This window comes from Trematomus bernacchii, unplaced genomic scaffold (assembly GCF_902827165.1).
Source record: "Trematomus bernacchii unplaced genomic scaffold, fTreBer1.1, whole genome shotgun sequence".
Taxonomy (NCBI): domain Eukaryota; kingdom Metazoa; phylum Chordata; class Actinopteri; order Perciformes; family Nototheniidae; genus Trematomus; species Trematomus bernacchii.
In genome coordinates, this window is record NW_022987577.1 from 586,498 (window position 1) to 604,273 (window position 17,776).

Below are 17,776 nucleotides of genomic sequence, written 5' to 3' on the forward strand. Positions count from 1 at the left end.
TGTATGTAATGAAGATCATAGTGTGGGTTGAATCCATTTTCATAACCACTGTCTTTTAACTGATTTAAATGCTGAAACTGGGCTTATTCATCAGAATTTCGTATGACTTGACTTGACTTGCTTGACTCTCACCACAGTGACTTGGGACTTGCTTGATACTTGTAGGTCAAGACTTGAGACTTGCTCATGACTTTCACATGTAGGACTTACTCCCACCTCTGCTGGTTAGTGTTGCCTGACTTTATAAAGTGTGTGTTTTTTTTTTATAAGTGTGTGGTTGCGTTCTAGTCACTTTGCTCAGCGCTACTGCTTGTTGCAACTTGTATTTGCCGTACTCGCCATGAACTGTTATTGCTCAGGTTAATCTCGCCCCCTCCGACGTAAGCGTGAAGTATTGGTTCTTGGTTCTTGGTTCTTGGTTCTTGGTTCTTGGTTCTTGGTTCTTGGTTCTTGGTTCTTGGTTCTTGGTTCTTGGTTCTTGCCGGGCAGCCGAGTGGCCAGCTAAGAACCGGGTTTCGGTGATTAGAGCCGGCTCCGCTGCGGTGGAAACAGGAAAAAACAGAGCTAAATCAGGCTCTAGCCCGGATCCGGGTCTGGAACCGGTTTGGTTGAAAAGGGGAATTGGGGATCTCCAGTTGTTTCAGATCTCAAAAGTGAAAGCAGCAAAAGATCAAAAGTAATTGAGGAATATATAACACAATTGAATAAAGAAATATAATCAGATATTAAACTATCATGTTGTTAGAGGTGATACTGACAAACAGTCCGTAGGAAAACAATTGGATGGTTAAGATAAATTGTAGGCAGGTTCATGTATTTTATTGTTTTATTTGTAATGGACTTTGGTATCATTGTTAATTAATAACAGCAGTTAACTACGGCTACGTTTTATCATTTTACTATCTTAGTGTCAAACATCATCGTTTATACATGGCATTACATTTTATGGCAGGTCCAGTTTAATATAAAACTTAATTTGGCAACCCTGCCTGTAAAACATTGAGACCCATGATCAAAAAGTATCCTTCCTTTCTATAAAACTCCAACAAAATAACCTGCTTGTTACAGAGCACTCCTCTTTCAGTTTTCTTCTGTTGTTACAACACTGGTTAGTCACGTTTTTTGCTCTTGGGTCTACTTCTAAACATGATAATATCATTAAAGAACCTAAACCTTGCAATTTCCTTCCATTTTGTACAACTGACTCTGATGCTCCTTCATTACAGAATAGGGCAGTTTCCTCTACTCTCACACACTAACTTTGTATCCACTCTTTGCAACATGTCCTCCTGCTTGCCCAACTTCCTCTCGTGCCCTGCAAACTTCCTATCTTGCCCCGCCATTTTCCGATCCTGCTCCGCCATCTTCCTATCCTGCTCTGCGAGCTTCCTCCCAGTCTCGGTCATCTTCTTCTTCTGCCATTTCAACATGACCTTCTGCTCACTGAGCATGATCTTCAGCTCATTGAGCATGCTCTCCTGCTCAGTAAGCTGTGTCTCTTGCTTGTCCAGCATCTTCCCCTGTTGGGCATGCAGGGCCGCTGAGAGGGTCACGAAGGCATCAGTGAGGCTTTTGTTCAGGGTTTCAAACTCTAATTTGTAGTCGCTGGATTTCACCACCCGAGTCACCGCTAAGGATTCGGTGAATTTCTGGATGAGCTCATCAGCTGACAGCAGAACCTTTTTGAGTTTCCCCAGCGCTTCGTTCAGGTCCTCGGAGAGTTGCTCCGACTCCTTCTGTAGGATGAAAAGAGCCAGATTCTCCAGGGCTTTGAGTCTCTCCAGAATGTGAGGGCAGGTCTGCTCATTGAACTTCATCTTTTCGAACATGGAGTAGATGCCCTTGAAAGGTGTGATGAGCTCCATGATCTCCTGGAGGGACAAGGAACAAACAGATTGAAGTGAAATCTGACAATAGGGGCATGGGCGGTGTTTGGGCTTCAACCATCGCAGCTGAGCCATGCACAAGACCCCTGATTATATAATAACCAGAAGTCGCCCTTCCATGGAGGTTTAAAAAAAAACATTTAAAACCGAAGTAGCCTTTTAGTTCTCATTTGAAATAAAATCTGACAATAATGGCATGGGCGATATTGGGACCCTGCAGAACTGAGCCATGAACTTAAGCTCCCAGGCACTACATTATGTAATCACCTAAGGTTAAAAAAGCAACAGCAGCATCGACCCCACGCAGTCCGCCATTGTTGTTGTAAGGGGCGTTGCGGAGAAAATCTGCGACGTATGGGTGAGGTCATGATACATCACGACTGACACAACTAACTCTTTTACTGATGTTAAAGGACGCGGGTACATTTCCAACGTAAGCTAGTTTAGCGCTAGCACACTAGTTAGCTAACATTAAGAGCAACGAAGCCACTCCTTTGACATGCAGCACAGCAAAGCTTATGACTGCAACCATTGACCCTGGAAACGTAACTTTACTCAGCCTGGCTCTTCCACAACCAACAGAATGAAACAGATTCACTGTCCCAAACTCAACTACTGACAAAGCTGTTAACCTCGCAACACAGTCTCTCGGCATTTTGTGTTATAGTCACGAAATTAATCTATTGATTCGTGTTCACCAACACGATTTCGCCATTTTTTTCGTGTCACACAGAACGATTTTAAAAGCAATATAAATAATAACAAATTAGAAGGAAAAAGACATTTAAAAAAATACAGATTTCAGTATTCTGACACAGAACGATTTTAGAAGCAATGTATTTATATTGGTAGTATGTTTTTCGTGCCTGCACCAAATAATAACAAATTAGAAGGAAAAAAAGATGACATAAAATACAGATGTCAGTATTCTGAGGCTCTGAGCCATTTATTTTCCTCACTGACGGCAAAGAAACTCAGACATTATACAATTTCAAATGAAAGTGATAGGGTTAGGCTTAGGGTAAGATATTGAGTAAGAACATGTTTTTATGAACCACACAGCTTCTGGTCTTCCAAGACCCGACCGGACAAAAAGACGTGTTGCAGGCACGAAACATACTACCAATAGAAATACATTGCTTTTAAAATCGTTCTGTGTGACACGAAAAAAAATGTGAAAATCGTGTTGGTGAACACGAATCAATAGATTAAATTAATTTCGTGACTAATAACACGAAATGCCGTGAGACTGGGTTGAACCTCGACCTAATATTCACCTCAGACCTATCATAAAGATAATACACTTTATGAGACTAGTTTATGAGACAAAATAAACTGGCTTTGATTTTACTCTGTTACAAGAGATGATATGATGAAAATAAAGTCTACTGACTGATTAATATAATAATTTCAATATATGACAATTCCTTCTGACAAACATGCACATTATAGTTGTTCATTGTGTGTCTCTTTGTGGTCATTGTGTGTGTCTTTGAGGACATTGTGTGTCTCTTTATGGTCATTGTGTGTGTCTTTGAGGACATTGTGTGTCTCTTTGTGGTCAAGCAAAACAAAAATTCTCCCAAAAAATTACAGGACATTTCAAGGATAGCAGGGACTCACGGAGCCTGTGGCAGGGCATAAGGACCCTAACGGACTACAAACCACCGCCACAGACCTGTGACAGTAATACCTCCCTGCTCAACAACCTCAACGGCTACTTACAGACCTGGGCCTCAGCCCCTCTCTCTGTAACTGGTTGCTGGACTTCCTCACAGAGAGACCACAAGCTGTACGGGTCAACAATAACACCTCAGACACCCTCATAGAGCACGGGGGCCCCCCAAGGATGTGTGCTCAGCCCCCTTCTCTTCACTCTGCTGACCCACGACTGCAAACCCATCTTCAGCACCAACCACATCGTGAAGTTTGCAGACGACACTACTGTGGTGGGTCTCATCAGCAACAACGATGAGACTAACTACAGGAAGGAAGTGAACCAGCTGGCCTTGTGGTGCCAAAACAACAACCTCTTCCTCAACCTGGAGAAAACAAAGGAGATAGTTGTTGACTTCAGGAGAACCCACCGCCGACCCCCTCTCCCCCTGACCATCAACGGCGCTGCTGTGACGCAGGTGACCAGCACCAAATTCCTTGGTGTGACCATCACTGAGGACCTCACCTGGGAAAACAACACCACCGCACTAGCGAAGAAAGCCCAGCAGCGCCTGTACTTCATCCGGAAGCTCAAGCGAGCTGGAGCATCACCCCCCATCATACTGTCTTTTTACCGAGGCGCCACTGAGAGCAACCTCAGCAGCTGTATCACGCTGTGGTTCGGAAGCTGCACCGCCTCCGACCGAAAGAGCCTGCAGCGCATAGTGAACTCTGCCTAGAGGATCATCGGTGCCTCACTCCCATCACTACAGGACATATATAACACCCGCCTCACCTGCAAAGCACTCAGCATTGTGGGTGACTCCACCCACCCCTCCAACAGCCTCTTCAGCCTCCTGCCTTCAGGAAGAAGGTCCCGCAGCCTCAGCTCGGGCACCGTCAGGATGCTGAACTCTCTCCCCTCCCTCCCTCCCTCCCTCTCTCCCCCCTCTCTGATATCTCTCCCCTGAACTCTCCACCCTAACCCCCCCCCCCACACACACACACACACACACACACACACACACACACACACACACACACACACACACACACACACACACACACACACACACACACACACACACACATACAGCCTTCCCTCATCCAGCACCAGTCACTTTTCTGCCCATCTCCGCTGCTACTGCACTGAAACTGTACTTTTAACACTTTACATATATTATTAACATTTTAAACTGTATACCACGTTTATCTAGGCTCTTTGTTTTGTTTAATGTATACCACGTTTATCTAGGCCCATTTTGTTTTTTGTTTGATGTATATATGTCACACTGTAGGACTGCGGGAAACGATATTTCGATATTTCTGTAGAACATGTAGAATTCTTGACAATAAAGCTGACTTTGACTTTGACTTTGATTGTGTGTGTCTCTTAGTGGTCATTGTGTGTGTATTTGTGGTCATTGTGTGTGTCTTTGAGGACATTGTGTGTCTCTTTGTGGTCATTGTGTGTGTATTTGTGGTCATTGTGTGTGTCTTTGAGGACATTGTGTGTGTCTTTGTGGTCATTGTGTGTGTCTTTGAGGACATTTAGTGTGTCTTTGTGGAGATTTAGTGTCTCTTTGTGGTCATTGTTTGTGTCTTTGAGGACATTGTGTGTGTCTCTTAGTGGTCGTTGTGTGTGTATTTGTGGTCATTGTGTGTGTCTTTGAGGACATTGTGTGTCTCTTTGTAGTCATTGTGTGTGTATTTGTGGTCATTGTGTGTGTCTTTGAGGACATTGTGTGTCTCTTTGTGGTCATTGTGTGTGTATTTGTGGTCATTGTGTGTGTCTTTGAGGACATTGTGTGTCTCTTTGTGGTCATTGTGTGTGTATTTGTGGTCATTGTGTGTGTCTTTGAGGACATTGTGTGTGTCTTTGAGGACATTGTGTGTGTCTTTGTGGTCATTGTGTGTGTCTTTGAGGACATTTAGTGTGTCTTTGTGGAGATTTAGTGTCTCTTAGTGGTCGTTGGGTGTGTATTTGAGGACATTGTGTGTGTCTCTTAGTGGTCGTTGGGTGTGTATTTGTGGTCATTGTGTGTGTCTTTGAGGACATTGTGTGTCTCTTTGTGGTCATTGTGTGTGTATTTGTGGTCATTGTGTGTGTCTTTGAGGACATTGTGTGTGTCTTTGTGGTCATTGTGTGTGTCTTTGAGGACATTGTGTGTGTCTTTGAGGACATGTAGTGTGTCTTTGTGGAGATTTAGTGTCTCTTTGTGGTCATTGTGTGTCTCTTAATGGTCTTTGTCTGTGTCTTTGAGGTCATTATATTCATAGCGTAATTGTTTGGTCTATAAAATATCCGAAAATAGTTATAATGTCGATTCCAAGTCCAAGATGATGTCTTAATGTTTTTATTCGTCAGTACAACACCCAAAGCTATTCACTTTATGATATGTTAGAGAAAAGCAGGAAAACTCCATATTTGAGTCTGAAAAAAGTATTTTCTGACATTTTTGGCACGAAAAACCACTATTAAAGATTAATCCATTATCACAATAGTTGGCGACTTACTGTTGCAGCTCTAAAAATCACCATCACAATAAAATCAAACATAATCCTTGTTTAAACTGATGAAGCAAGTCCAAAAAAAGAAAAAAAAAACATTGAGGAAACTAACAAATGAGAGAGTTGAGCTAACAGAAGTTAATAAATATATCGAGAGGAAACAATAACTTACTGTTGACTGGATGTCGCTGCAAGATGTCTGAATGCAGGTGTGTGCATGTGAGAAAGTGGAATCCTCTAATGTAGGTCTGTCTGATAAGTTATCATGGTTCCCTCCTCTGGGCATCTTTTATGATCTGTAGTCAGACGCAACAACACATCCTGCACCCTACCGGTCAAAATCAGTCTCAGATTAGATCTTTATCCTCCTAACAGTGCCGTGTAAGAAAGCATTATAATTTCATTTTTATTTTTACAATACAACACTCTCTCGTTATATATTTGACTAATTTCACCGATCAACATCTTGTGAAAATTCAGACTTTTTATCTGTGAAATGTATCTGTGCTTGTCATTTTCTTTTTTCATGTGTTTCTTTAAAGAGGCTCTCTTATTCTTTTAGTGGTTTTCCCTTCCCTGTAGTTTGTTATAAAGGTTTTAGTGCATGTAAATGATCTGTAAACGCTAAAATCCCTGTGCCAGAGGACTCTTTAAAGTAGAGACACTACATACTGATATACACCTGAACATCAGCAGGAGAGGACTCTTTAAAGTAGAGACACTACATACCGATATACACCTGAACATCAGCAGGAGAGGACTCTTTAAAGTAGAGACACTACATACCGATATACACCTAAAAGAGGCTTCAACTAGTTAACTAGTGAACATTTTGCCTTCACTAGTTAACGTGTAAGCTGCAATATGCATCCACTAGTTAACTAGTTGCCGTTCATATGGCCAACACGTTAACTAGTCAGCCATATGCAAATGAAGCAGGCGGGACCCAGATTCTGATTGGTCAGTTCAGCTCTGTGAGGGAGAGCTTTAGGGGGCGTTCTCCTGCAATGTTTTTAGCAACGTCTCGAAGACGTGAGGTGCATCAGTCGGGTATTTAGTGCCTACTGTTAACATATTGTCCGTGAGAAGTCAGTCAGTGTGTGTTTTGCCAAGAAAAATACATGTTTCTGTTTCTGCTTTGTTCCGTTTGTGTGTGTGTTTTTGTTGGTGCGAATGTGCGTACGCTTGTGTGTGAGAACACCGGCACTCGAGACACAAAAGTATATGATCGTGGGACATTTTATAAGCGGTGCTCATGAAATTAATAAAGCAGAAACACTGGACAGATCTTAAAATCAGGATAACGATAGATCTGTATGATAAACAACCTCTCCATATTTTGCCTTAGACTAATATTTACGGAAGTCACGGCGATCTCTCAAAGCTGTGATCCGAAGAGGGTTACTTCCTCTTTCTATCCATCACTAATGTCACTCTGTTATCACGGTGCTATTCTAATCCAAGTACCTTTGAAATTGCAGCTTAATAAAATGTTTTAAAGAGGATCTATATTCCTGTATGCAGTCCTAAGGCAACTTTCTAATTTTAACAAAGTCTTCAATGTTCTTACCTAATTGGATATACAGTCATATGATCATAATTACAAAAATACTTTTGTTTTATATTTTTGTAAATATGGTCATATGACTGTATATTAAAACATAGTGTATTTAAGCTCTTAAATAAACTATTTGGGCTGGGTGGCGCTCTATAGCTTAGGGCCAATAGGAGACCTCGATGCATTATTTCCCCTCCTCCTCATTAGCATTCTGAACAACAAGTGCGACTAGTGCACATTTGGGATCCACTAGTACTACAAGTGAACATTTTAAGCCTCACTAGTTCGCTAGTTGAATTTAAATGTATCTCACTAGTTAACTAGTAAAGGGCAAAGGGTTTCTGTTGTGTCTTTATTTTATTTTTTGTAAAAAATGTTTTATTGTAAAAAATTGATTATTGGCGGAAACTATCTATTATGTATGAATATGTATGAAAATATATTAATAAAAACGTAAAGAACAACAAAAAGTAGGACATGGCAACCTGTGCAGCCCATGTATTGATTCCATCCGATAGCTGCTATAATACAAAACAACAGGAAAACGTCTGCCTGCTCTCCACATGATCAATAACAGCGAACGGATGGTCAAAGTAAGGTACAAATAAACAGAATCACAAGAAGCCTGGTTAGCAGAGGTGGGGACTCGAGTCACATGACTTGACTCGAGTCAGACTCGAGTCGCATATTTTTTGACTTGAGACTTGCTTGACTAACATTGATAAAAGACTTGACTTGACTTTGACTTGGTGTTCATGACTTGAGACTTGACTTAAGCTTGAGACAGATGACTTGAAAGGACTTGACTGTTTAAAATTAAATATTTGCGTTTGTTTTTGTATTGAGATATTACGTTTAGTTTTTTCGAAAAACGTGATTGGGTGATTATTGCGCCATGCGCGCAAACCTGGCAACCCACTAGACGGCAGGAGTGTCAGTTAACATGGCAGCGGCTAGCGTTACTCCACAAATAGTGAAGTTTGGATTCAAGGATTATGTTGTCGATGACGCTAATAAGAAGAGAACAACGGTATGCAGGGTCTGCAGCATAAAGATCAGTGACACGACCACCACAACATCCAACTTAATTCGTCACTACAAAAAACCCCACAGAGAAAGGTGCGTGAATGTGTTGTGTTAGCTAGGAAGCTAACGTTAAGTTTAAGCTACGTTAGACTTGGTTTCAAATCGATTAAGCATTGCAAAGAGAAGACAAAACGGTAAATGAACACTAGAACCACCAAGTGATTCATTTTGACTAACCCTGATACTGACGGGCTGTCAGGAGAGGGAGAGAGAGAGAGAGAGGAAAAGAGATGCCTCGTTTATTTCCCCTGTGTTATCAGAAGGTACTGTAAACTGTTGAATAATGTAGTTCATCTACTTTTAGTAGTTTGTTTAAATGTTTTAATTATGTTGTTTTTGTTTGTAGAAGTGCATCATTCCTTGATTTATTGTAAAATGAATCTGAACTTTTTGATCTGTTATGATGATAAACTGAAGCCATTTCTAAATTAACCCAATTAACTGAGTTTTAAATCGTCCTACTTAGTTTATAAGGAAATTATGAAGAGGAACAAATTAAATGATTTGAAAATGATATCTATGTAGGTGCTGACGCTGTTGGCGGTTCTAGTGTTAACAGACATTTAAATTAAATATGTGTAATGGCAAATGCCATATATGATTTTCTTACCTGGAATTCTGCCTTTTTGAACAGACTGATTGAGTCCTAGCTATATTGTCTGCAGTTCTAGGGTTAATATGAATCTAATATGATTGTCATCGGTCTAAATTAGATTTCAAATGATTAACTGTGTATGTAATGAAGATCATAGTGTGGGTTGAATCCATTTTCATAACCACTGTCTTTTAACTGATTTAAATGCGGAAACTGGGCTTATTCATCAGAATTTCGTATGACTTGACTTGACTTGCTTGACCTGAGCAATGACTTGACTTGACTTGCTTGACTCTCACCACAGTGACTTGGGACTTGCTTGATACTTGTAGGTCAAGACTTGAGACTTGCTCATGACTTTCACATGTAGGACTTACTCCCACCTCTGCTGGTTAGTGTTGCCTGACTTTATAAAGTGTGTGTTTTTTTTTAATAAGTGTGTGGTTGCGTTCTAGTCACTTTGCTCAGCGCTACTGCTTGTTGCAACTTGTATTTGCCGTACTCGCCATGAACTGTTATTGCTCAGGTTAATCTCGCCCCCTCCGACGTAAGCGTGAAGTATTGGTTCTTGGTTCTTGGTTCTTGGTTCTTGGTTCTTGGTTCTTGGTTCTTGGTTCTTGGTTCTTGCCGGGCAGCCGAGTGGCCAGCTAAGAACCGGGTTTCGGTGATTAGAGCCGGCTCCGCTGCGGTGGAAACAGGAAAAAACAGAGCTAAATCAGGCTCTAGCCCGGATCCGGGTCTGGAACCGGTTTGGTTGAAAAGGGGAATTGGGGATCTCCAGTTGTTTCAGATCTCAAAAGTGAAAGCAGCAAAAGATCAAAAGTAATTGAGGAATATATAACACAATTGAATAAAGAAATATTATCAGATATTAAACTATCATGTTGTTAGAGGTGATACTGACAAACAGTCCGTAGGAAAACAATTGGATGGTTAAGATAAATTGTAGGCAGGTTCATATATTTTATCGTTTTATTTGTAATGGACTTTGGTATCATTGTTAATTAATAACAGCAGTTAACTACGGCTACGTTTTATCATTTTACTATCTTAGTGTCAAATCTTCCATGAACATCATCGTTTATACATGGCATTACATTTTATGGCAGGCCCAGTTTAATATAAAACTTAATTTGGCAACCCTGCCTGAAAAACATTGAGACCCATGATCAAAAAGTATCCTTCCTTTCTATAAAACTCCAACAAAATAACCTGCTTGTTACAGAGCACTCCTCTTTCAGTTTTCTTCTGTTGTTACAACACTGGTTAGTCACTTTTGGGCAGATCTCCTAAAAAAATCCACATGTGGCTCTAACTCTCTTCGTTATCATTGTAATGCAAGGAGCAGGAGTTATATGGTAATGGAACGTACTTATGATCTTGAAAATACATCAAAATGTATAGTAAACAAATTACATGTGATGTCCGTTTGTTGGCAACGATATTTTCATTCTCTATAAAATGCTTTAAGCCTCATGATGTTATTGCCAGTGAGAAGGAGGACATCGTCTGCAAACTGTAGAAATCAGAAAAGACAGAAAACAGAAAAGTAGAAATTTTAAATAATTGATTTTTTCAGGTCAGAAAAAGGAGGTTTTTTGCTCTTGGGTCTACTTCTAAACATGATAGTATCATTAAAGAACATAAACCTTGCAAATTCCTTCCATTTTGTACAACTGACTCTGATGCTCCTTCATTACAGAATAGGGCAGTTTCCTATACTTTCACACACTAACTTTGTCTCCACTCTTTGCAACATGTCCTCTAACTTGCCCAGCTTCCTCTCCTGCTCTGCAAACTTCCTATCTTGCTCCGCCATCTTCCGATCCTGCTCCGCCATCTTCCTATCCTGCTCTGCGAGCTTCCTCCCAGTCTCGGTCATCTTCTTCTTCTGCCCTTTCAACATGACCTTCTGCTCACTGAGCATGACCTTCTGCTCATTGAGCATGCTCTCGTGCTCAGTAAGCTGTGTCTCTTGCTTGTCCAGCATCTTCCCCTGTTGGGCATGCAGGGCCGCTGAGAGGGTCACGAAGGCATCACTGAGGCTTTTGTTCAGGGTTTCAAACTCTAATTTGTAGTCGCTGGATTTTCCCGCCCGAATCACCTTGACGCATTCGCTAAATTTCTGGATGAGCTCATCAGCCAACAGCAGAACCTTGTTGAGTTTCTCCAGCGCTTCGTTCACGTCCTCGGAGAGTTGCTCCGACTCCTTCTGTTGGATGAAAAGAGCCAGATTCTCCAGGGCTTTGAGTCTCTCCAGAATGTGAGGGCAGGTCTGCTCATTGAACTTCATCTTGTCGAACATGGAGTAGATGCTCTGGACGGGTTTGATGAGCTCCATGATCTCCTGGAGGGACAAGGAACAAACAGATTGAAGTGAAATCTGACAATAGGGGCATGGGCGGTGTTTGGACTTCAACCATCGCAACTGAGCCATGCACTTAATCTTCCAGGACCCTTGATTATATAATCACAAGAAGTCACCCTTCCATGGAGGTGTAAAAAAAAACATTTAAAACCGAAGTAGCCTTTTAGTTCTCATTTGAAACCAAAAACTGCTGGTCAAGAACCAAGAACCAAGCAGACAGCAAACCTGAGCAGTAACAGTTAATGGCGAGTACGACAAGGAGAGAACATATATATATATATATATATATATATTACACACATATATAAACTAGGGCTGTCAGTCGATTAAAATATTTAATCGCGATTAATTGCATGATTGTCCATAGTTAATCGCGATTAATCACAAATTAATCGCACATTTTTTATCTGTTCTAAATGTACCTTAGAGGGATATTTTTCAAGTTTTTAATACTCTTATCAACATATGAGTGGACAACTATGCTTTATATGTTTGTTTATTATCATTTGAACAATGACAAATATTCTCATGAATATTAAACACAACAACCTCTGAACATTACAAATATTCGCCTCAATTCAACCTGGAACCTCTCTCATACAATACTGTGTGTGTGTGTGTGTGTGTGTGTGTGTGTGTGTGTGTGTGTGTGTGTGTGTGTGTGTGTGTGTGTGTGTGTGTGTGTGTGTGTGTGTGTGTGTGTGTGTGTGTGTGTGTGTGTGTGTGTGTGTGTGTGTGTGTGTGTGTGTGTGTGTGTGTGTGTGTGTTGGAGCTATGTGCAGCTCAAGGCATATATGCCTGTGTGTATGAGCTGTGTTGCGCGCACTATCCGTGCTGAGTGTGCTGTCTGGCTACCTGCATAAAGTCAAGTGCTCGGCGCAGTTGTCGGCGAAATGTCGCTCCTCTGTTTTCATTGAAACAGCTCCTTATATCCGTTAGCTCAGCTAGCTAGCACCAGATGCTAACAACAACACGTAAGGTGTGCTTCGCTCGCGCCACACATACACACACCCTCCCGGTCCTCCCGATGGCCAGTCCGGGCCTGCCGGTGAGCGTGGAAGTGTGGTCTGCCACAAGCGGGCAGCAGGAGCGGGGCTGTCAGCATCAGCTTGTAGATGGTATTTTAAACTCGATGCGCTCTGAAACTACGGCGGCCGAGGACAAAAAATACACATGCGTTAATCGCGTTAAAATAATTAGTGGCGTTAATTTTTTTTTGCGTTAACGCGTTATTAACGCGTTAACTTGACAGCCCTAATATAAACATTAACCAGGCATAGTGGTCAGCTGTTTATTTTTACCATACATTTAATGACCACCTGTTTCCTTTATTATTACACGTTTTGAATATCTGCTTCAGCCACATTTCTCCTGTTTGTTTTTCATTACAGCAGCTAAACATTTTTATTGCTGCACATTTTATTTTATTCCAATTCTATTTCAATGTAAATACTATGCTATTTATATTTTTTTAATGTTATTATAGTTTTCTTTAAATTGTTTTCTATCTGTGTTTTTAAAGTGGACCTATCATGCTATATTTGAAAAATATATTGTAGGGCCATACCTATATAAAACATGTCTGTGAAGTTTTTTTTTCAAAATACCAAACCGATCAGCCATTGTAGCCATGCCTCATACTGCTCAAACCCCTCTTTTGCAGCCCTGTTAGAGAAACGCAGATTTTGGGTCCTTAGCTTGAAAAAAATAAATAAGAGGAGGCGGAGCTAATGCCTGATCAGAATTCTATCGGAGATAAAGTTAAATTCTGCTGTGATAAAACGCCATCCTGTTTAAACCACCTCAAGGATTATTTCTGAAATAGTGCTCTACAGTACAGGTTAGCTCTGAGTGTTAGCGAGGCTTGCTAATGTAAACAAAGACGAGATTACGTCCAAAACACGTCAGGCATTGTTTCTGATAGCAACTTTCTGTGGGTCCGCCGACGTCACCTCGGATGGATACGTTAGTTCGGATGGAAATCTGTATCCGCTCGTTGTACACCCGTTTTTAAAAGATTTGGGTGAGGAGGAAAAGAGAGAGGGTTTTATTCTGACGCTGCGTGAGTTCCCTGACACACCGGGGACACATCTTTATGTATAAAAGACATCACAAAGTGCATTTTGCATGATAGGTCCCCTTTAAGTTTTGTTTTACTTTTTTGTATGCACCACAACACCAAGTCAAATTCCTTGTGGGTGTCAACCTACCTGGTAATAAACCTGTTTCTGATTCTGATTCAGTTGTGGCAAAATGTCACAACTGACATGTGTCCAAATCTGAGAGTCTGAAAACAGCATTTTCTGACATCTTTTGCATGAAAAATCACTATTAAAGATTAATTGATTATCAAAATAGTAGGAGACTTATGTGTCAGTTCTAAAATGACAACCAAATCACAATTAAAGCACACAAAATCCTTGTTTAAATGGATTGAACGTGTCCAGACAACAAATGAGAAAGATGAGCTAACGAAGTTAATAAATATATCGAGAGGAAACTAAACCTTACCGTAAAATGGGTGCCGATGCAAGATGTCTGAATGCAGGTGTGTGCATGTGAGAAAGTGGAACAGAGATTCTATATCCTCTAATGTGAACTGTCTGATAAGTTATCATGGTTCCCTCCTCTGGGCGTCTTTTATGATCTGTGGTAAAACGCAACACAGATTTAGACCAGAAATACATTAACTCCTTCACCCCTCTGGACAAAAACACTGCAATATTTCCTCTGTATATTCTCTGTATATTACCCTCCTTTTATAAAGCTTGTTGCACATCTGGTTAGATGCTAAACTCCATTTGGTTGTCTCAGTGTGTGTGTATGATGACAATAAGTTGAATCTTATCTAATATTAAGCCCTGCACAGGTTTTTTACCGCACTTCTTTTACAGCTCAGAGGTAATCTGAATTTTACTGATCGTTGGAACAAAATACGGGATGTTTAACGGGACAGTTCACACCAAAATCAATCTAGAGAGCTGTGGTGTGCGTTGCCGAGTGTTGGAGATACAATAGAAATAAAAAAATATATACATTTTAAAATCTCAAAAGCAATGTCTCTTTCCATAAAACCTGGTTACTGAAGATAATCTACAGACCTTATGAACAGTTTCATATAGGAACTATTTTTCTTTCTATAGGATCAACATACGCAAGAGAGCGTGCCTCCAGTTAAACAACACCAAAACAAGCTGATGTTCAGGTGTATATCAGTATGTAGTGTCTCTACTTTAAAGAGTCCTCTCCTGCTGATGTTCAGGTGTATATCAGCATGTAGTGTCTCTACTTTAAAGAGTCCTCTCCTGCTGATGTTCAGGTGTATATCAGTATGTAGTGTCTCTACTTTAAAGAGTCCTCTCCTGCTGATGTTCAGGTGTATATCAGTATGTAGTGTCTCTACTTTAAAGAGTCCTCTCCTGCTGATGTTCAGGTGTATATCAGTATGTAGTGTCTCTACTTTAAAGAGTCCTCTCCTGCTGATGTTTAGGTGTATATCAGTATGTAGTGTCTCTACTTTAAAGAGTCCTCTCCTGCTGATGTTCAGGTGTATATCAGTATGTAGTGTCTCTACTTTAAAGAGTCCTCTCCTGCTGATGTTCAGGTGTATATCAGTATGTAGTGTCTCTACTTTAAAGAGTCCTCTCCTGCTGATGTTCAGGTGTATATCAGTACGTAGTGTGTCTACTGGGACACGTCTCCATGCTTTAATGTTCAAAAAGCTCTTTATTTTTCTCATACTGCCTGTGCTGCAGCACCTCTTTTCACCCTCTGTCTGAAACCAAAGCCCAGTCTGCTCTGATTGGTTCAACACGTTCCCACTCCCAACCCATCACATGTTGACGGTCGGTCAGGGCCCCTCCCCGTCACTCTATTACGGACAGGGTACCCCTTGAGAGTCAGTTTTCAACGGTCAGGGCGTCCCATAGACCTTCATAGACCTCCCATAGCGTTGATAATAGACGCCATGAGAACGCTCCCCGACGGTCGGTTGTTATTGTCAATATTAATATAATAATTATTTATTTTTTAATAGTCACACTCGATTTCGCCTATTTTCTTGTTGCCCCAGCTGGTTTACACCTCTTTTAGCAGAAACAAAAGCTACATTAATGTATTAAATCTTAGTTAACTTCCTGTTGATGTAAAATCCGAAAAAAGAAAATTGAAAATAAATTAATACTTTATTCCGAGTTTGCTTGCTTTTCTCTTTGGAGGTCATCACATAACGGCATTGTAATACAACTTAACTTCTAAAAGGGTTATATGAATAATTTCTTTTATCAAAGCAAGGTCACATCTGTGAGTTGGAAGTAGAAGTGTCAGAATCAATATAAATGTTTTTTATTTTAAAGAAAATTCAGATTTTACAATTATTTTTTACAGATAGTGAAAACTACCCTTGGATGATGGGTTAGTAGACTAAAAGCTTTAGGAATCCAAAGTACAACATAATATAAGTACCCTGTATCAAGATTGATGCAAAACAAGTGACATTTGACCTTTTTAGAGAGGTTTAGCCAAAACCACCCCACCTCTGAGGTGATTTGGGTGAAAATGTTTTTTTTTCTATATCTCTGGCCCCCCTTGCTCAATTTTGATGGTTGACACCTCTTTCTGACCGTTAGAGCCAATAGAATCGAAGGGGGAGGCTCCCACACACACTCATTGTGAAGAGAAAAGGTGGGGGCTGCGCGCATGTAAATGTGCAGCAGAGTGGACCGATTTCTAGCTCTGGCATTTGGAAACAAAAAAGCAGTTTTATTGCTTATGGATTATCAGAAATCATTTCAAAGAGGACACAAACACATTGGATGAACCTATGGATTAACTGCAGCATCGTTTTTGTATCGTTTTAATGCCATTGAAGACCAGTTTTGACCAAGGTAAGCCATGTTAGCGTTTCTAGCTACTTAGCTCCACATGTTATGATGTACGCTTTCGTTTATAGCGTCGCAAATGTTTATCACTGAGTGTTGAGGTTTTTTACACAGATTCAGTGTCTCCAGGACACCAAAAACGAGTGGTTGGCTGTGCATCTAGGATAAGTAATAAGGGAGTTATTATGAGTTTAAGTGCCGTTTTAGGTTAAATGTTTTCGCTCGTGGCTAATTCAGAGGCTGAGTGCTAGCATTGTGGGGTTTTTTTGGATTTTTTTTTTTAAAAGATCAGTTAGCTGAGTTTCTTCCCGTTACATGGATATAAAACATTCATAGTTTTATTAAATATTAAGATTCCTTAGACGTTGTTTCCTGCAAATGACGCGTTTATCCGCCCGGTACCGGGGGGGGCCGTGCGTAACAGGTTAAACAAAATCTTAAATTGCTCTTCACAATATAAGTCTCCTTGCAGTATCAATACTAATTCGGCTGACTTTTATATTTGATCCAATCGGTATATTGGTATATTTACACCATAACGGTGCAAAGCTGATAGAAAGGGACACCTGGTGGTTAAAGCACGTTATTGAAATATTTTTATTATTAGATATTACTAGGAGACACAGACAGACAAACTAATAAGGCTTTATTTAAACATTAAAGAATACTTTAGGTTAAGGTCTTATTTTGAATAAGAAAAAAGTTTTGGGGGTATAAATATTAAGCCTGACAAAGTACTAATATATTGCTTTCCTGCAATGTTAAAGGTGGGGTAGGTAAGTTTGAGAAACCGGCTCGAGATACACTTTTTGTTATATTCCATGGAATGCTCTTAACATCCCGATAGCAATGAATATCTTAAGTGCTTTGACAAAAAATCCATAAAAAAATGTCATCTGTGGAAGCCGTAATACTGTAAAAAGCACGACCAATCATCTGAGCCGGCCCGGCTAAAATAACTGGATGGCCTACCTGCCTGTCAGCCTTCCATCTGTGCACAAACTTATCTCGTGCCCTCATTGGTCATGTGCGCGTTCGTGTGTGTTGGAGGAGGGGCTCTGTAAGGAAGTGGCAGATTTTTTCTAGCGCACTCGAGCTGGTTTCTCCAAAATTACCTACCCCACCTTTAACTACTGTATATTTAAGCACTTATTTTAACTGATATTATACATATGTATTATACTCTTATAAGATGTATGTAGATAGTATAAGAAATGTGCAGAATACGACAGTTTA

General features: G+C 40.5%; 2 protein-coding genes across 2 annotated transcripts; both read right to left on the reverse strand.

Annotated features, from left to right (window-relative positions):
* Positions 1–863: 863 nt before the first annotated feature.
* LOC117479823 (mixed lineage kinase domain-like protein) lies at positions 864–6,249 on the reverse strand. Its single transcript, XM_034126912.1, has 2 exons — positions 6,226–6,249; positions 864–1,871 (listed from the first exon to the last, which is right to left on the reverse strand). Exon 2 carries the CDS (start codon positions 1,863–1,865, stop codon positions 1,221–1,223), a length of 645 nt encoding a protein of 214 aa, XP_033982803.1. The 5' UTR covers positions 1,866–1,871; positions 6,226–6,249; the 3' UTR covers positions 864–1,220.
* Positions 6,250–10,338: 4,089 nt separating this feature from the next.
* On the reverse strand, positions 10,339–14,195 carry LOC117479824 (WD repeat-containing protein 87-like). Its single transcript, XM_034126913.1, has 2 exons — positions 14,172–14,195; positions 10,339–11,639 (listed from the first exon to the last, which is right to left on the reverse strand). The coding sequence occupies exon 2, from the start codon at positions 11,631–11,633 to the stop codon at positions 10,989–10,991; it is 645 nt and encodes a 214-aa protein (XP_033982804.1). The 5' UTR covers positions 11,634–11,639; positions 14,172–14,195; the 3' UTR covers positions 10,339–10,988.
* Positions 14,196–17,776: the final 3,581 nt, after the last annotated feature.

What these genes read in the sequence shown, in the direction of transcription:
- LOC117479823 (XM_034126912.1), bottom strand. Translation starts at nt 1,865, where the DNA reads ATGGAGCTCATCACACCTTTCAAGGGCATCTACTCCATGTTCGAAAAG.
- LOC117479824 (XM_034126913.1), bottom strand. Translation starts at nt 11,633, where the DNA reads ATGGAGCTCATCAAACCCGTCCAGAGCATCTACTCCATGTTCGACAAG.